General features: G+C 43.7%; 1 protein-coding gene across 4 annotated transcripts in view; it reads left to right on the top strand.

Annotated features, from left to right (window-relative positions):
* Positions 1-20,322, top strand: part of LOC120060932 (ubiquitin conjugation factor E4 B-like) — a 69,013-nt gene that overhangs the window by 34,371 nt on the left and 14,320 nt on the right. For all 4 annotated transcript variants that reach the window (XM_039010370.1, XM_039010368.1, XM_039010369.1 and 1 more), the window contains 15 exons: positions 65-176; positions 454-537; positions 1,077-1,133; positions 5,466-5,582; positions 6,010-6,108; positions 6,315-6,428; positions 6,726-6,924; positions 12,903-13,038; positions 13,160-13,259; positions 13,578-13,705; positions 16,098-16,196; positions 17,012-17,247; positions 17,450-17,576; positions 17,785-17,929; positions 18,051-18,185. In XM_039010370.1, coding sequence (XP_038866298.1) covers positions 65-176; positions 454-537; positions 1,077-1,133; positions 5,466-5,582; positions 6,010-6,108; positions 6,315-6,428; positions 6,726-6,924; positions 12,903-13,038; positions 13,160-13,259; positions 13,578-13,705; positions 16,098-16,196; positions 17,012-17,247; positions 17,450-17,576; positions 17,785-17,929; positions 18,051-18,185 — 1,888 coding nt within the window. The remainder of the gene's footprint in view (positions 1-64; positions 177-453; positions 538-1,076; positions 1,134-5,465; positions 5,583-6,009; positions 6,109-6,314; positions 6,429-6,725; positions 6,925-12,902; positions 13,039-13,159; positions 13,260-13,577; positions 13,706-16,097; positions 16,197-17,011; positions 17,248-17,449; positions 17,577-17,784; positions 17,930-18,050; positions 18,186-20,322) is intronic.

Raw genomic sequence — 20,322 nt, 5'->3', positions numbered from 1 at the left:
GTGACATGGTTCAGGTTATGTGTCTGAGTAAAAGCGTTTTTCCTCCCCTTGCCCCTCCACTCAGGAGCCCCCTGCAGCAGTCCCTGCTGCTGCCCTACATGCTGTGCCGAAACCTGCCGTATGGCTTTATCCAGGAGCTGGCCTGTATGACCCACCAGGAGGAGGTCTTCAGACAGGTGGGCTCAACCGACAGACTGACACACAGACTATGCTTTTATTAGTGTGATGTTGTCCAAGCTAGTAATAGGTAAGACTGATCATTTAAAGGTCAATTAGAAGACATTTGGTAATTGAGAATTCGATCAAACACTTGAGAAAAACCATGTGAAATGCAGAAGATTTTTTCCCCCCTATTATACCAAGTTATCCTGTACATTTCACCATGTTGATTTTTCAGCTATCTTTACTGTGGTGCAATCCTCATTTGCTCACCTGCTCTTATGTGCCTTTCAGATCTTCGTTCCAATCCTTCAAGGGCTGGCTCTGGCTGTGAAAGAATGTTCCTTCGACAGTGACAACTTTAAGTTCCCCCTCATGGTAAGGTGGCAGCGGAGAAGTAGTGCAGCCTGTGAGAGAGCCTGTCTATTTAACTGATGGGGGGGAAGTTTGAGATGTGCCAAATGGATTATGTTCCCGGCATAGCTGAACCTCTGCTAGCGTGACGAGCCAATAAACCCTGAGCGAACCTTATAGGCTCCCACCATAGAAATATATATTCAAGAATGGGAATTTTCCCATTGAAGTCAATGGTTCTGTTATTGGTGGGCCGGTTGCCATATTGAGTGTGCACGTGTGTTCCATTCAAATTGCCGTGGTCTGAGTGGCTAGTAATTATATTTCTATGGCTCCCAGTACTCAAGGCTTGGTAACAACATAATTTGACATTTTTACACACACCACGTCTTGTCACACCTGCCATAAGATGACATCGGGTATTTTTTTACACCAGGTGACGGAAACTTAATTGAAGGTCACATTTTGAATATGGTCATTTAACAGTCAATGGTCAATGTTATGAGGCTATTTTGGATGGGTGTTTACTTACGTTCACTTACGACGTGTTTTGTTTTCTACAGGCTTTAGCTGAGCTCTGTGAGATCAAGTTTGGGAAGACTCACCCCATGTGCAATGTGGTGAGTATGTTCGGAGAGACTGAGACAGCTTTCTTATCTCTTCATCTATTACTTAATTTGTAGGCGTTTTAAAGGTACTTTTTTTCGTACTAAACCATTCGGTACAGGGACCTCGGTTCGGTCCACACTGAACATGAATTAATACATTAAAACATTAAACACTAGGCCTCGGGGCTATGCCTTCGCTGCATTGTATGCTACTTGAGTAAATCTGATCTAAAAAGCATTTCAGGCTATTCCGTTAAAACAACTAGAGTCTATGCGCACGTTGTAATCAACATTTTAATCTTAATTGTCGCACTTCAAGCTGTCCTTTTGTGAGGTGCAGCCGGGAACTAGTTCTGTACGATGGTGAGGTAGATAAACCAGGAGAATTATCCATCGTCATTTAAATCTTCCGTTTGGGAACATTTTGGCTTCCCAGTAGATTACTACGGCGATGGACAGAGAGACCTCAAACATGTTGTCACATTTACGCCGACATCACCGCAGTATTCCTACCAAGACAGAAACACAAAACAACCACACAACTACATCTTCCCCGTCTGAAGCAGCCCTTTGCAGCTGATTCTGACCGGGCCAAAGAAATTACAAGAGCGATAGGTATGTTTATAGCCGTGAATATGCGCCCATTCTCATTGGTTGAGAAGAATAGGGGGTTTCAGCACCTCGTGAAAGTGCGCGAGCCACGATACAAACTTCGCCCTCTCGCACCCATTTCAGCAAACTGGTACTACCCGCTCTATATAATCAAGCAAAATCGAAGTTGCCAATGAATTGGCCAATGCACTGTGTGTTGCGCTTACTACAGATGGATGGCCCTCCAGGGCTACAGTGCTACTTAACAGTGACATCTCATTACCCCAGAGTGGGAAAGTAGAAGTACGGTGCTAAAGAATCACCCCCTTTAGGAGAGTCACACATTTTTCTTTGTTAGAAAACATTCTAGCACAGGCCAATACAATGTCATAGCCATGTTTACATATTGATTTCACATGCATATTGCACTTTATTTTAGTGTTGAGTAATTGTTTGTTTTTTCATGTAAAAATATCCAAGGTGTTGGTGTTCTTGATTGTGCTCTCATCAGGCATTATGACTCGTAACCATATGGAATTAGGATTATCAACACTTTGTATTTTCTTAAATAAACATAAGTTAACTACAGTAACTAATTTTCCCGCTGTACCCGAAACCGAACCATGACCCCAAAACCACAATACGTACCCGAACCATAGGTTCACCGTTACACCCCTTAGAATTAGCTAACACTCTCCTCCATAGCACCTCATAATCCAAAGTGTTGACTCTCTTCTTCCCCATGGGAAGACAAAGGATGCGTCCCAAATGGACCCCTATTCCCTTTGTAGTGCACTACTTTTAACGTGGTGCTGTGGTCAAAAGTATTGCACCATAAAGGAAATTGGGTGCCCTTTGGGACATAGACAAAATCCCCTTATGCGTAAATAAGGAATATATGCCTTCAGAAAGTGTTCAGACCCCTTGACTTTTCCCACATTTTTAGGTTACAGCCTTATTCTAAAATGTATTTTTTTTTAAACATAATCTACACACAATACCCCATAATGACAAAGCAGAAATAGGTTTTTCATTATTTTTTTGCTAATTTATTAAAAAAAAGAAACATCACAGTTACATAGGTATTTATACCCTTTACTAGTACTTTGTTGAAGCACCTTTGGCAGCGATTACAGCCTCGAGTCTTCTTGGGTATGATGCTACAAGCTTGGCACACCTGTATTTGTGGAGTTTCTCCCATTCTTCTCTGCAGATCTTCTCATGTTCTGTCAGGTTGGATGGGTAGTGTTCCTGCACAGCTATTTTCAGGTCTCTCCAGAGATGTTCGATCGGGTTAAACTCCGGGCTCTGGCTGGGCCACTCAAGGATATTCAGAGACTTGTCCCGAAGCCACTCCTGCGTTGTCTTGTCTGTGTGCTTAGGTTTGTTGTCCTGTTGGAAGGTGAACCTTCGCCCCAGTCTGAGGTCCTGAGCGCTCTGAAGCAGGTTTTAATCAAGGATCTCTTTGTACTTTGCTCCGTTCATCTTTGCCTCAATCCTGACTAGTCTCCCAGTCACTGTCGCTGAGAAACATCCCCACAGCATGATGCTGCCACCACCATGCTTCACCGTAGGGATGGAGCCAGGTTTCCTCCAGATGTGACGCTTGGCATTCAGGCCAAAGAGTTCAATCTTGGTTTCATCAGACCAGAGAATCTTGTTTCTCACAATCCTGTCTCGGAGCTCTACGGACAATTCCTTCGACTTCATGGCTTGGTTTTTGCTCTGACATGCACTGTCAACTGTGGGACCTTATATAGACAGATGTGTGCCTTTCCAAATAATGTCCGATCAATTGAATTTACCACAGGTGGACTCCAGTCAAGTTGTGGAAACATCTCAAGAACGATCAATGGAAACAGGTTGCACCTGAGCTCAATTTCGAGTCTCACAGAAAATGGTCTGAAAACTTATGTAAATATGTTGTTTTTGTAGATTGCTGAGGGATTATAATTTTTAAGGCTTTAACCTAAAAAAATGTGGGAAGTTAAGGCGTCGGAATACTTTCCGAAGGCACTAAGCTTATACTGTTTTTAGCGACACTAGAATCGTGCCCATCAGAGTTTGAAATCAGTGCGAACCATGATGTAAGGCAATTCCATTCGTAATAGTGCCTTGGTGAGAAATAAGCATAGGTGGTGTCCTCATCCTACTTTGAACTTGAGCTGGGTTGCGTTACAAAGATCTACAATATGCAGATAACACAAACATTGTTTCACATTGTGAAGGGGTGTTGTACAGGTCACATGCAATTTGAATTGTCAGGGTAGTGGTATTGGTGACCGCCGTTACCAATCAAGTATGGCTTAGTAATGTAATAGTCACCATGTTAGCTCAGCAGAAAAAGAAACGTCCTCACTGTCAACTGTGTTTATTTTCAGCAAACTTAACATGTAAATATTTGTATGAGCTTAACAAGATTCAACAACTGAGACATAAAATGAACAAGTTCCACAGACATGTGACTAATATAAATGGAATAATGTGTCCCTGAACAAAGGCATTAAGTACTGCAGTGCATCTCCTCCTCATGGACTGCACCAGATTTACCAGTTCTTGCTGTGAGATGTTACCTCACTCTTCCACCAAGGCACCTGCAAGTTCCGGACATTTCTGGGGGGAATGGCCTCACCATCCAATCCAACAGGTCCCAGACGTGCTCAATGGGATTGAGATACGGGCTTTTCGCTGGCCATGGCAGAACACTGACATTCCTGTCTTGCAGGAAATCACACACAGAACAAGCAGTATGGCTGGTGGCATTGTCATGCTGGAGGGTCATGTCAGGATGAGCCTGCAGGAAGGGTACCACATGAGGGAGGAGGATGTCTTCCCTGTAATGCACAGCGTTGAGATTGCCTGCAATGACAACAAGCTCAGTCCGATGATGCTGTGACACACTGCCCCAGACCATGACGGACCCTCCACCTCCAAATCGATCCCGCTCCAGAGTACAGGCCTCGGTGTAACGCTCATTGCTTCGACGATAAACGCTAATCCAACCATCACCCCTGGTGAGACAAATCTGTGACTCATCAGTGAAGAGCGCTTTTTGCCAGTCGTGTCTGGTCCAGTGACGGTGGGTTTGTGCCCATAGGCGACGTTGTTGCCGGTGATGTCTGGTGAGGATCTGCCTTACAACAGCCCTACAAGCACTCAGTCCAGCATCTCTCAGCCTGTTGCAGACAGTCTGAGCACTGATGGAGGGATTGCGCATTCCTGGTGTAAATCGGGCAGTTGCTGCTATCCTGTACCTGTCCCGCAGGTGTGATGTTCGTATGTACAGATCCTGTGCAGGTCTGCCACTTCGAGGACGATCAGCTGTCCGTCCTGTCTTCCTGTAGCGCTGTCTTAGACGTCTCACAGTACGGACATTGCAATTTATTGCTCTGGCCACATCTGCAGTCCTCATGCCTCCTTGCAGCATCCCTAAGGCATGTTCACGCAGATGAGCAGGGACCCTGGGCATCTTTCTTTTGGTGTTTTTCAGAGTCAGTAGAAAGGCCTCTTTAATGTCCTAAGTTTTCATAACTGTGACCTTAATTGCCTACCGTCTGTAAGCTGTTAGTGTCTTAACCGTTCCACAGGTGCATGTTCATTCATTATTTATTGTTCATTGATCAAGCATGAGAAAGTGTTTAAACCATTTACAATGAAGATCTGTGAAGTTATTTGGATTTGAAAGACAGGGTCCTGAAAGTGAGTTTATTTTTTTTGCTGAGTTTATGTGCCTGTCATGTGTGTCCTGTCCAGATGACATCTCTGTCCCTGTGGTGTCCCAAGTCTCTGGGCCCGGGGATGGGCCGAGAGGTTCAGAGACTGTCCTTCCTGGGAGCATTCTTCAGCCTGTCTGTCTTTGCAGAGGATGACGTGAGTAATAGGGGTAGAGTGAAGTTGCCCCTAGATGCTGATCCTGGGTCAGTTGAGTTTTCTACTCTAATGGTTAAGGTTGGAATTGTGGGAGAGGAAGCTGATCCTAAAGCTGTACATTGAGGAAACTTCACCCTGGAGCTAGATGAATGTGTGCTTGTGTGACTCAATGCAATTTGGCCAAAAGAAGAAAAGGAATGTAGCCCAGCAGCAGTGCTTGTCCCTTGGAATTTTGTGAATTCACCAATTTTGCTGATTAACATCTTTCTGGTGGTTCCTGTTGTATTGCCTAAGTTTACTTCACAAAATGCTTTTTTTTTTTTTAATTGCTCACAGATATGCAAATGACCATGACAAGTTTATATTATGTTGCCATTATATTTTACCAGCAAAAAAATTACTTTGTTTGGGGTCTTTTCCTACTCAGACCAAAGTGGGTGACAAGTACTTCTCGGGCCCAGCCATCACCATGGAGAACACTCGCGTGGGTAGCCAAACCCTGCAGCACTACCTGGAGTCAGCCCGGGTAAGTCCCACCCACCTGACAGGGCTGTACAGTGCGACCATTCTACTTGCGTATGCGGCTAAATATTTTACTGCGCGACCTGGAATTTTTATTTAGGAGCACCAGTGTGCCGAGAACAATTCAGGATTCTAGCTTTGTTAACTCAAATATTTTTCATTGTGCTCCTAAGTTTGGTTGTGAGCCTACATTTTTTTTTTCTTTGTCAGGGTGACTTGTTTAAGATTCTCCACAACATCCTACTAAATGGAGAGACAAGAGAGGTAGTGCTCAACTACATGGCAGCTCTGGTCAACCGCAATGTGAAGAAAGCCCAGTTGCAGGTAAAAGGCTTAAAGCTTAGTGATCCTAATTTAATCTGTAAAGCATCTGTATTGAGGGTTTCTAATGCGACCATTTCAAGCTAGAATGTCTGAAGAGACCCACTGCTATTCTAGCACACACTGCGATCCCCCCCCCACCTTTGCTGTAATTCTTTCACTGTCATATCGGATACAAATCCATATGAAAGGAGTGGGACTGCCCCACTCCTTAAATAACAGAACTAATAAGGGAGTTATTGAGCAGTTCTTTATTTCATATTATATGTTCCCCTCCCACCTCCTCCCCTACTCTCGCAGACAGACGACAAGCTGGTGTCCACGGACGGCTTCATGATTAACTTCCTGTCGGTGCTGCAACAGCTGAGCATGAAGATCAAGCTGGAGACGGTGGACCCGTACTACATTTTCGACCCCCGCTGCCGCCTGCAGGTCAGCCGTGAGGAGACCCGGCTCAAGGCCACCATGGAAGAGCTCAACACCTGGCTGGCCGAGATACGTGAGTGGACACACACAGATAATATAACAGTAAATATGCCCGATGTCATAGATTTCCTATGCATCAGAATGGAACAATTTGTCAGCTCCATTTTTCTGTTCTATCTATGTGGACACCACCGTTGTCGTCATAATAATGTTTCAAGTGTACAGTGAAATGCCTTTTCTTTCAAGCTCCAAACCCAACAATGTAGCAATATCAATGTAGCACAAAATAATTACAAGGTAGAACAAAAACACACCAGAAATAGAAATAAGAACACGAGAGAATCACGGTCACCAACGTCAACCTACCAGACGACACCTTTTTCTCAAGATTTGAGCACTATGACCCTGAGCTGCCGAGGAGAGCCCCCGATGACAACGTGGGCCACACACGGTCTCCACTGAGGACATATGTAAGTTCAACGACTACAGCTCGGCCTTCAGTACCATAGTGCCCTATAGGCTCATTACAAAGCTCACAGCCCTGGGTCTGAACTCCTCCCTATGCAACTGGGTCCTGAACTTCTGACAAGCCGTTCCCCAGGTGGTGAAGGTAGGCAACATTACCTCCTCGATACTGATCCTCATCAACGGGGCCGCTGTGGAGATGGTCAATAACTTCAAATTCCTCGAGGTACACATCTCGGAGAAGCTGAAATAGTCTGACCACACGGACACCGTAGTGAAGAAGGCACGACAGCGACTCCTCAACCTCAGGATGCTGAAGAAATTTGGCCTGTCCCCGAAGGCCCCAAACGGTCTTCTACAGGAGCACCATGGAGAGAACACTGTCGGACTGCATCACAGCCTGATACGGCAACTACACCTCCACGCAAGGCTCTCCAGAGGGTGTTACGTGCAGCCGAACGCTCCGTTGGGTGCACGCTGCCTGGCCTACAGGACACCGACAACACCAGGTGTCACAGGAAGGCCAAGAAGATCATCAGCCACCTTGTTCTCCTCGCTTCAATCATTTAGACACGGGCAGTACAGGAACATCATGGCAAAAACTGAGACTGTCCAATGGCTTCTACCCTCAGATCATCAGGCTGCTGAATAGTTGGCTACCTGCTCCACCCTCGCCCCGCTACTCCCCCTATCGATTTTCATTGTACCCTGCAGTCACACCTGCAACCCTGTGCATGTGACTATTAAACAATCTGAATCTCTGAATATATACAGGGTCAGTTCAGTACCATATTAACAATGTGCAGGGATACTGGAGTAATAGAGGTAGATATGTGTAGACGTAAGGTGACTAGGCATCAGAAGATATGATAAACGGAGTAGCAGCAGCATAAATTATGTGAGTGCATGTTGTGTGTGTAGAGTCCTGTGAGTGGCTTGGGGATAGAAGCTGTTCAGGAGCCTGTTGGGTGTCAGAATTGATGCACCAGTACCGCTTCCCGTGCGGAAGCAGAGAGAACAGTCTGGCTTGGGTGGTTGGAGTCTTTAACGATTTTCCGGGCCTTCCTTTCACACAGCTTGATATAGAGGTCCTGGATGGCAGGGAGCTCGGCCAAATAATGTATTGGGCTGTCCGCACCACCCTCTGTAGCGCCATGCTGTCGAGGGCAGTGCTGAACTTTTTGAGGATTTGAGGGCCCTCACAACGATGATGATGATGATGAGTAATGTATTTCATTGAGATCACAGCTGGGTTCATTTGGTATTTGTTTCCTTTCAAATGCTTTAGCATTGGATTGAGTCGGCCCAGAGTACCAAAAGATTGGAACTATTCAATTGTTTCTGTTGTGCCAGGCAAGCTCAATCGAGCACAGCTAAGCATTTGCAAGAAAACAAATGCCATTTGAACACAGGTCTGGTTGAGATTATGCATAGAAACACTGAAGATTTGTAGGCACACTGCTAATGGCTATACAGAACGTTTGCCTCTAGGGGTTCTCTTGAGCCAACATAGGTCTCCTAAATGGATAGGGGAAAGGGGCACACCTCTCCACACATGAACAAAAGCTTATAGGCCTATTTTTTGCATAAAACAAAGTATTTCTGTGGTTAACTGCAATAAGCAATAATGCATCTTTAAAGGCGCGATATGTAGCTTTGTTCACGACCCAACCAAATGCACATAGGAATGTGAGTTACAGATCTGTCTTTCTCATTGAAACCAAGTCTAATAAGCGCCATGGTCTCATGTCAGATCAGCGCGACCGCCGTCTGCACTGATCTGTCTAACTTGCAAATACTCCTGGGATAGCGAAAAAGAACTTTGGTTACAATATGCTGTCTTAACATTAGAAAATGTCATCAAGATGACATCGTCCACTGAACCCCCTTACATCCTCAAGTCTGAGTTAATCTCACCTTAAAACTAAACCTGTAACAAATATTTGACGTTTTTTTTTCATGAGCAGGTCTTCACTACCTAATTGTACATCTAGCAGTGGTAGAATCAGTATTAATGAAATTTGAAATGTGCACGGAAATTAGCTAGCAAACGTTAGCTAGCTGGTGTCTGCTTGCTGGCTGAACCAGTCTCAAATCAATCCATATGAAACTCATTCTGGGATGCGTCTTTAGTATAATTAATGTGATGGCATATTTTATCAAATCGATTACCTAACGTTTAATTGATTACGTGATTGAATAAAATAATGCAACAATTAACTCAACCTGGGGCACCACGGAGAAGTTTATTTAAGGAGTTCCGTCTTCCCAATGAACTCTTAGAGATCTAAAGATCTGTTACATTTCAGTTATCAATCAGTCATTAATTATTCTTTACCTTCTATCAGTCTCATCTGAAAGTTGTAAGATCTATCTGCACAAACCCTAGTCTACAGTCGTGGCCAAAAGTTTTGAGAATGACACAAATATTATTTTTCAGTCTGCTGCCTCAGTTTGTATGATGGCAACTTGCATATACTCCAGAATGTTATGAAGAGTGATCAGATGAATTGCAATTAATTGCAAAGTCCCTCTTTGCCATGCAAGTGAACTGAATCCCCCCAAAATATTTCCACTGCATTTCAGCCCTGCCACAAAAGGACCAGCTGACATGACAGTGATTCTCTCGTTAACACAGGTGTGAGTGTTGACGAGGACAAGGCTGGAGATCACTGTCATGCTGATTGAGTTTGAATAACAGACAAAGCTTCAAAAGGAGGGTGGTGCTTGGAATCATTGTTCTTCCTCTGTTAACCATGGTTACCTGCAAGGAAACACGTGCTGTCATCATTGCTTTGCACAACAAGGGCTTCACAGTGGGCATTGTCACCTACAGAGAGGGGGGGCTATGATCCTCCCCCCCCAGGGCACGTCATGACTTATGCTAACAACGCCAGATTGCACACTCAATGCTGAATACTCCCTCTAGCTAGCTACTGTAGTGAAGTTCTTGCTAATGCACAAATTGTTCTTATTTTTTTACCTTTATTTTAGCAGGGAGTCCACATTGACACCAGTGTCTCTTTTTCACTGGAGCCCTGCATATACAACTTCATAGAACAAAAAAATCGAATGCAATGTAAAACAAATAAAATACAGCTCGATACAAACATACATATACATATACACAATCAACTAAAACAAACACATTCTTCATTATAAAATTCCTCTGTCCACTCTCTAAACTAACCCACGGACACTAAGGCCTCTTTTTGTACTGTTTTTCCAAACATATGGAGTAGAAAAACTAAATGCCGATTTGATATAAGTCTGAAGACTCCTTTGGTGTCTTCAGTGTTAACCAACCTTGTGAACGGGTTTGATTGCTTGGAATTTTAAATCTTAATAGTGTTAGTTAAGCAAGTCGGAAGCTTCTAGAGCAGGTTTTGTAAACAAAAGGAGCGTAATGATGTGAAGAGCACACTTATCCAGTGGCCATCGAAGGTGAACATTTGCCCACTGAAGTCGGTTACGACGCCGAACTACAGTCGGGTCAAAACCCTGGTGCGGATGACAAGCACGCAGACGAGCTTCCCTGAGACAATGTTGTGTAAAAAACACAACGACCGGAGTAATAATGAAACAGTACTCTAAATTTGTCCAATTCAATTTTTATATATCAGGGGGTTTCGCTGGCAACTCTATTTCCAGCGGCCATGAAAGTGCCAGCTGTCAGTCAGACACTTTTTTTTTTTTTGACCTTTTTTTTAACTAGGAAAGTCATTAAGAACAAATTCTTATTTTCAATGATGGCCTAGGAACAGTGGGTTAACTGCCTTGTTCAAGGGCAGAACGACTAACCACAAGGCTACCTGCCGCCCATGACCAAAAGTATGTGGACACCTGCTCATCGAACAACAAATTCCAAAATCATGGGCATTAATATGGAGTTGGTCCCCCCATTGCTGCTATAACAGCCTCCACTCTTCTGGGAAGGCTTTCCACTAGATGTTGGAATATTGCTGCGGGGGCTTGCTTCCATTCAGCCACAAGAGCATTAGTGAGGTCGGGCACTGAGGTTGGGGGATTAGGCCTGGCTCACAGTCAACGTTCCAATTCATCCCAAAGGTGTTTGATGGGGTTGAGGTCAGGGCTCTGTGCAGGCCAGTCAAGTTCTTCCACACCGTGCCTTTAAACCGCTTGGAAAATTCCAGAAAATGACGTCATGGCTTTAGAAGTTTCTGATAGGCTAATTGACATCATTTGAGTCAATTGGAGGTGTACCTGTAGACCTCCGAAAAAAAAAATTGGACCTCCACAAGTCTGGTTCATCCTTGGGAGCAATTTCCAAGCGCCTGAAGGTACCATGTTCATCTGCACAAACAATAATGCGCAAGTAGAAACACACTGGGACCACCCAGCCGTCATATCGCTTAGGATGAAAGTACTTTGGTGCGAAAAGTGCAAATCAATCCCAGAAAAACAGCAAAATACCTTGTGAAGATGCTGGAGGAAACAGGTACAAAAGTATCTATATCCACAGTAAAACGAGTTCTATATCGACATAACCTGAAAGGCCGCTCAGCAAGGAAGAATCCACTGCTCCAAAACCGCCACATAAAAGCCAGACTACTGTTTGCAACTGCACATGGGGACAAAGATTGTACTTTTTGGAGAAATGTCCTCTGGTCTGATGAAACGAAAATAGAACTGTTTTGCCGTAATGACCGTCGTTATGTTTGGAGGAAAAAGGGGGATGCTTGCAAGCCGAAGAACACCATCCCAAACGTGAAGCACAGGGGTGGCAGCGTCATGTTGTGGGGGTGCTTTGCTGCAGGAGGGACTGGTGCACTTCACAAAATAGATGGCATCATGAGGAAAGGAAAATTATGTGGATATATTGAAGCAACATCTCAAGACATCAGTCAGGAAGTAAAAGCTTGGTCGCAAATGGGTCTTCTAAATGGACAATGACCCCAAGCATACTTCCAAAGTTGTGGCAAAATGGCTTAAGGACAACAAAGTCAAGGTATTGGAGTGGCCATCACAAAGCCCTGACCTCAATTCTATAGAACATTTGCGGGCAGAACTGAAAAAGCGTGTGCGAGCAAGGAGGCCTACAAACCTGACTCAGTTACACCAGCTGTGTCAGGAATGGGCCAAAATTCACTACTTATTGTGGGAAGCTTGTGGAAGGCTACCCAAAATGTTTGACCCAAGTTAAACAATTTTATAGGCAATGCTACCAAATACTAATTGAGTGTATGTAAACTTCTGACCCACTTGGAATGTGATGATAGAAATAAAAGCTGAAATAAATCATGCTCTCTATTATTCTGACATTACACATTCTTAAAATAAAGTGGTGATCCTAACTGACCTAAGACAGGGAATTTTTACTAGGATTAAATGTCAGGAATTGTGAAACTGAGTTTAAATGTATTTGGCTAAGGTGTATGTATACTTCCAAATTCAACTGTATATGCCCTGTTAATGTATGCACTCATGACTGTAGGTCGCTTTGGATAAGTGTCTGCTAATTGGGATTCATTATAATTATTATTACCTGCAAAATTGACTAACTGGATGTGCCATTCACCTACCTGAAATTGTCCTATATGTTGTCCTAATTGTTTTTATCGACAGATGACCCCTCCAAGTTCTATGATCCCAAGTTCCCCACAGAGTGTTTCTTTCTGACGTTGCACACCCACCACCTGTCCATCCTACCAGGCTGCCGACGCTACATCCGCAGGCTGAGAGCCATTCGCGAGCTCAACAGGTACACACACACACACACACACACAATCTGTTTGAAGTGGTCCAATAGAGAGGCTTTTTTCCGTTATCAGTTTTGCTATGGTGTGCCCTAATGAAGATGACCATGTTGTTTGACGTGGCAGGACGGTGGAAGAGCTGAAGAATAGTGAGAGCCAGTGGAAAGACTCTCCCCTGGCCATCCGACACCGAGAGATGCTGAAGAGATGCAAAACCCAGCTCAAGGTTTGCTAACTTTAACTGAAAAAAAAGTGTTTTTGTTGTTTTTTAGTCGTATGGAACTTTACCAATTCTCCCATCTGCTTGTGTTCTACTTTTCATACGTGATACATCTTTGGTGAATTCGAAAACAGTAGAAAATGCAACATTTATCCAGTGCGTCATAGTTTCTTTCCAAATGTTCTTCCATTTTGTGTTTCATACATGCTTTATGCTGAAATTAGTGTTGCAGACAGGAAAATTCAACATCTTAACTTGTCACAACATGAGTGAAGGACAATATTCAGTAGAAACCCTCGATCTTGTGATCTTTGGCCCTGACAGAAACTGGTGCGCTCTAAAGCCTGTGCCGATGCTGGTCTTCTGGACGAGAACCTGTTACGCAGATGTCTGCAGTTCTACAGTATGGTCATTCAGCTCATCCTACGCATGGTGGATCCTGCCTACCCACAGTAAGTTACTATGCCACAATCGGGAACTGTTTTAATGCTGTAATATCAGGTTATATTACGAAGTAAAGTAGGCTACCTGGAGAAATGTTTCTTACTAACCTAAGAATTCAAAGATGTTTATTTTTATATTAGAATCAACTTCCTCATCTTTGTAAGTTTGTATTTTATTTTTTTATAGAGTAGCTTTAATATTGCAGATTGTGGCTTCATCAATGTAATAGTCTGCATCATCCCAATTCCCCATATTTTGTGTGTATAAACTCAGCAAAAAAAGAAACGTCCCTTTTTCAGGACCCTGTCTTTCAAAGATAATTCGTAAAAAATCCAAATAACTTCACAGATCTTCATTGTAAAGGGTTTAAACACGGTTTCCTATGCTTGTTCAATGAACCATAAACAATTAATGAACATGCACCTGTGGAACGGTCGTTAAGACACTAACAGCTTACAGACACTAGGCAATTAAGGTCACAGTTATGAAAACTTAGGACACTAAAGAGGCCTTTCTGCTGACTCTGAAAAACACCAAAAGAAAAATGCCCTGGGTCCCTGCTCATCTGTGTGTATGTGCCTTAGGCATGCTGCAAGGAGGCATGAGGACTGCAGATATTGGCCAGGGCAATAAATTGCAATGTCCGTACTGTGAGACGCCTAAGACAGCGCTACAGGGAGACAGGGCGGACAGCTGATCGTCTTCGCAGTGGCAGACCACAGGATCGGTACATCGACAGATCGATGGTCATAATTATTACATAGTACATACATCCGAACATCACACCTGCGGGACAGCTACAGGATGGCAACAACTGCCTGAGTTACACCAGGAACGCACAATCCCTTCATCAGTGCTCAGACTGTCCGCAATAGGCTGAGAGAGGCTGGACTGAGGGCTTGTAGGCCTGTTGTAAGGCAGATCCTCACCAGACATCACCGGCAACAACGTCGCCTATGGGCACAAACCCACAGTCACTGGACCAGACACGACTGGCAAAAAGTGCTCTTCACTGACGAGTCGCGGTTTTGTCTCACCAGGGGTTGATGGTTGGATTCACGTTTATCATCAAAGGAATGCGCGTTACACCGAGGCCTGTACTCTGGAGTGGGATCGATTTTAGAGGTGGAGGGTCCGTCATGGTCTGGGGCGGTGTGTCACAGCATCATCGGACTGAGCTTGTTGTCATTGCAGGCAATCTCAACGCTGTGCGTTACTGGGAAGACATCCTCCTCCCTCATGTGGTACCCTTCCTGCAGGCTCATCCTGACATGACCCTCCAGCATGACAATGCCACCAGCCATACTGCTCGTTCTGTGCGTGATTTCCAGCAAGTCAGGAATGTCAGTGTTCTGCCATGGCCAGCGAAGAGCCCGGATCTCAATCCCATTGAGCACGTCTGGGGACTGTTGGATCGGAGGGTGAGGGTGTCCGGGAACTTGCAGGACATTCTCCCCAGAAATGTCCGGGAACTTGCAGGTGCCTTGGTGAAAGAGTGGGGTAACATCTCACAGCAAGAAACCCCCCCCTTTGTTCAGGGACACATTATTCCATTTATGTTAGTCACATCTCTGTGGAACTTGTTCAGTTTGTTTCAGTTGTTGAATTTTATGTTCATACAAATATTTACACATGTTAAGTTTGCTGAAAATAAACGCAGCTGACAGTGAGAGGACGTTTCTTTTTTTGCTTTGTGTGTGTGTGTGTTTGTATATATACTACCGTTCAAAAGTTTGCGGTCACTTAGAAATGTCCCTGTTTTTCAAGAAAAGCAAATGTTTTGTCCATTTTTAAATAACATCAAATTGATCATAAATACAGTGTAGACATTGTTAATATTGTAAATGACTATTGTAGCTTGAAACTGCTTTTTATTTTATTTTATGGAATATCTACATAGCCGTACAGAGGCCCATTATCAGCAACCATCACTCCTGTGTTCCAATGGCACGTTTTTAGCTAATCCAAGTTTATCATAAAAAATTTAAAAAACTTTTTGCAATTACATTAACACAGCTGAAAACTGTTGTTCTGATTAAAGAAGCAATAAAACTGGCCTTTAGACTAGATGAGTATCTGGAGCATCAGCATTTGTGGGTTCGATTGCAGGCTCAAAATGGCCAGAAACAAAAACCTTTCTTCTGAAACTCATCAGTATATTCTTGTTCTGAGAAATGAAGGCTATTCCATGCGAGAAATTGCCAAGAAACTTAAGATCCTGTACAACGCTGTGTACTACTCCCTTCACAAAACCGGCTCTAACCAGAATAAACAAGAATAGAAAGAGGAGTGGGAGGCCCTGGTGCACAACTGAGCAATTGAGCTTTTGTTTGTATTGTTTGTGACTTGCATTAAGGGGGTCAATAACGCTCCCTTATATTCCTTCTTTGATTTTTGCAGCATAACTCTACCACTGAATCCCGAGATCCCCAAAAGCTTTGCTGCTCTGCCAGAGTTTTACATTGAAGATGTGGCCGAGTTCCTGCTTTTTGTTGTGCAGTAAGTCGACAGATCGATGGTCATAATTATTACATAGTGCAGAGCCAGACAAAGACAAAAACATTTCTACAAACTTGGGTGTTAAAAGTTTTTCTTTTATGTCATAAAAACTGGGCTGCTGTATCCTTCGTTTTGATTGGCTCCTAAAACAACTTCATTGAAGCTTTAGCCAATCCTAACCAACAGAGTATAATGGGGACCAGCAGAGTGGTATTGATCGTGTTAATTTACCCTGTTTTACCTGAAGCAAATGTTTCAGTCTATCTTTTATACATTTATTGGAGTATTGTATAAATGGTCACTTCAAAGGGATGGGCCAGAAGGATTTCCTAACGATCTGACCCAACCAGAGAAACTCCTGGCCCTGACATGCAGCGGACATTCTCTTTCCTTGTATTAATACATGCATGAGGGGGACCCTCTTCCTCCCTGGACAAGTCTCCTCTGTTTGACTTTTTCTCAGTCTCCCCTCATTTCCTCGCATCCTCTCTGCACCTTCTCAAACCGCATTGCAGGAGAAGTTCAAAGTTCCCTCCCCCAGACCTTCTCCTCCAGTGCGTTATGAGTAGGTGGTGAGCAGAGAGGAAGCAAGAAATCAAGGAAAGAATAATTACATAATTGTTAATTAACACCCCTCCCAAATTGCTGGTTACACATTATGAATTAACAAGGGTATATCTGCAGAACACTTTTAAATAAGAGGGTGTTTGAATGGGGGTCATATAGAAATTACCTTTAAAAAAAAATGTAAAATAATGCATCTTCTGAGAAATGGATTTTGACAAAGTCAGCATCTATTTTCTATGCCCTGCCAGGTATTCCCCTCAGGTTCTGTATGAGCCCTGCGTCCAGAACATTGTCACCTTCCTGGTGGTGTTCATCTGCAGTCAGAACTACATCCGGAACCCCTACCTGATCGCCAAGCTGGTGGAGGTTCTGTTTGTCACCAACCCAGCTGTGCAGCCGCGCACCCAGCGCATCTCTGAGATGATGGAGAACCACCCACTGTCCGTCAAACATTTGGTCCCGGCCCTCATGAAGTTCTACACTGGTGAGACCACTTGGTGCGGGGGGGATCCAGTTTATGCGCCAATAAACTGTGCTGGCTTGGATTTTTTTCTTTTTCACATTTGGTCTTGGTTCCATCATCTACAGTGGATGTGTAGTACGGTTTGGCTCGACTCAGTTGTCTGAAAATGTTAAGTGGACTGATTCTCACAGGCAACTGACTGAGTGACTCCTCCCTCCCGCAGACGTGGAGCACACCGGTGCCACCAGCGAGTTCTATGACAAGTTCACCATCCGCTACCACATCAGCACCATCTTCAAGAGCCTCTGGCAGAACATGGGCCACCATGGCACTTTCCTGGAAGAGTTCAAGTAAGTGGGCTAAAATCAAAGCTTAGTATTCATCTCATGACAATTACTTTTATGGTGACGGCCTGGTCTAAATAGGTGTCCACTGTCCGGTCATGGTTGTATGGTGCGTGTAACATGTACTCGGAACTAGTTCAGACTCATAGTGAATTTTCTGTGTGGCTTCCACAGGCCTCCCAGTCAATCAATACATCTGTTTGTTCCCCTGTAGCTCCGGGAAACAGTTTGTGCGTTACATCAACATGCTGATCAACGACACCACCTTCCTGCTGGACGAGAGCCTGGAGTCCCTGAAGCGCATCCACGAGGTCCAGGAGGAGGTTAAAAACAAGGAGCAGTGGGATCAGCTTCCCAGGGTCAGTACGGAATTTCTGGGGAGTAAACAAATGGGTTGTGAAGTGCTTATAAATGTGTTACCAAGCTCATTTGTAGTGCCTTAAGACTGAAACACTGAGTGTTCCTCCACTTCTCCCTCAGGAGCAGCAGCAGAGCCGCCAGTCCCAGTTGACCCAGGATGAGCGGGTGTCACGCTCTTACCTGGCCCTGGCTACAGAGACGGTCGACATGTTCCACATCCTCACCAAGCAGGTCCAGAAGCCCTTCCTCCGGCCCGTGAGTACCACTCTGACCAGGACAAAAAAATACACATTTGAATCATGCTCTGTTTCCAGGCTACAAAGGCAGAGAGGGGCTCTAGAACACCCCATTTACAAATGTTGTTTTTGGCAAAGATGAGGTTTGCGTGACTTTTACTGGCTGTCAACATAGCCACATACAGCAGCCGACAACAACAATAGAACATTGAGAAGAAGAAACGATGTGCTGTTCTACTCGAATGAATGAAACATTTTAAGGCCTCTTTGAAAAGGGTATCCTATGACTGGCGGGAAAACAAAGGGGATGATGGCCACCACTTAGTAAACGGAAAATGTAGAAAAATGTATTGTGGGGTTTACTTTTCACTATCAAGGCACTCTTGAAGAAAACGCAGGGAATAACTTCTTGATTTAAAGTGTTTATTGTCTTGGCATTACGGTAGAAATATTAATAACCTGAAAAACAAACGCCAAAGTGTTTCGGCCTGGTATGTGCCTTCATCCGTTTTCTTCAAGAGTGCCGTGATGGGAAAAGTAAGGCCCAACATTCATTTGTCTACATTTTTCGTTTACTAAGTGGTCGCAATCATCCCCTTTGTGTTTTTCTTCCCGAGAATAGAACATTGCTGTGCAGCAGCACAAAATACATACAAAATACAAAAGCCAACTGACATTTACTCCTGATTATTATTTGACCATGCTGGTCATTTATGAACATTTGAACATCTTGGCCATGTTCTGTTATAATCTCCACCCGGCATAGCCAGAAGAGGACTGGCCACCCCTCATAGCCTGGTTCCTCTCTAGGTTTCTTCCTAGGTTTTGGCCTTTCTAGGGAGTTTTTTTCTAGCCGCCGTGCTTCTACACCTGCATTGCTTGCTGTTTGGGGTTTTAGGCTGGGTTTCTGTACAGCACTTCGAGATATTAGCTGATGTACGAAGGGCTATATAAAATAAACTTGATTTGATTGATTTAAAATACAGTTGAAGTCGGAAGTTTACAAACACCAACCAAATACATTTAAACTCAGTTTTTACCAATTTCTGACATTTAATCCCAGTAAAACGTTCCTGTTTTAGGTCAGTTAGGATCACCACTTTATTTTAAGAATGCGAAATGTCAGAATAATAGTAGAGAATGATTTATTTCAGCTTTTATTTCTTTCATCAAATTCCCAGTGGGTCAGAAGTTTACATGTACTCAATTAGTATTTGGTAGCATTGTTTAACTTGTGTCAAACGTTTCGGGTAGCCTTCCACAAGCTTCCCACAATTTTGGCCCATTCCTCCTGACAGAGTTGGTGTAACTGAGTCAGGTTTGTAGGCCTCCTTGCTCGCACACGCTTTTTCAGTTCTGCCCACATATATTTTCTATAGGATTGCGGGGCTTTGTGATGGCCACTCCAATACCTTGACTTTGTTGTCCTTAACCTCACTAGGGTATGTGAGACGCTAGCGTCCCACCTCGTCAACAGCCAGTGAAACTGCAGGGCGCCAAATTCAAAACAACAGAAATCCCATAATTAAAATTCCTCAAACATACAAGTATTTTACACCATTTTAAAGATACACTTGTTGTAAATCCAGCCACAGTGTCCGATTTCAAAAAGGCTTTACGACGAAAGCACACCAAACGATTATGTTAGGTTAGAGCCAAGTCACAGAAAAACACAGCCATTTTTCCAGCCAAAGAGAGGAGTCACAAAAAGCAGAAATAGAGTTAAAATTAATCACTAACCTTTGATGATCTTCATCAGATGACACTCATAGGACTTCATGTTACACAATACATGTATGTTTTGTTCATATTTATATCCAAAAATCTGAGTTTAGGCGGGACGCTACTGTCTCACTTGGCAAAAAGCCAGAGGAAATGCAGAGCGCCAAATTCAAATTAATTACTATGAAAGTTACTATAAAAATCTAACTTTCATTAAATCACACAAGAAGGATACCAAATTAAAGCTACACTGGTTGTGAATTCAAATAGGCTTTTCGGCGAAAGCAAACGATGCTATTATCTGAGTTAGCACCATTGTAAACAAAGAGATAAGCATATTTCAACCCCGCAGGCGCGACACAAAACGCAGAAATAAAAATATAATTCATGCCTTACCTTTGACGAGCTACTGTTGTTGGCACTCTAATATGTCC

The sequence above is a fragment of the Salvelinus namaycush genome, chromosome 16, assembly GCF_016432855.1.
Source record: "Salvelinus namaycush isolate Seneca chromosome 16, SaNama_1.0, whole genome shotgun sequence".
NCBI classification, from domain to species: Eukaryota; Metazoa; Chordata; class Actinopteri; order Salmoniformes; family Salmonidae; genus Salvelinus; species Salvelinus namaycush.
Note: the sequence above shows the minus strand (reverse complement) of the source record. Positions and strands in the feature narration are given on the sequence as shown.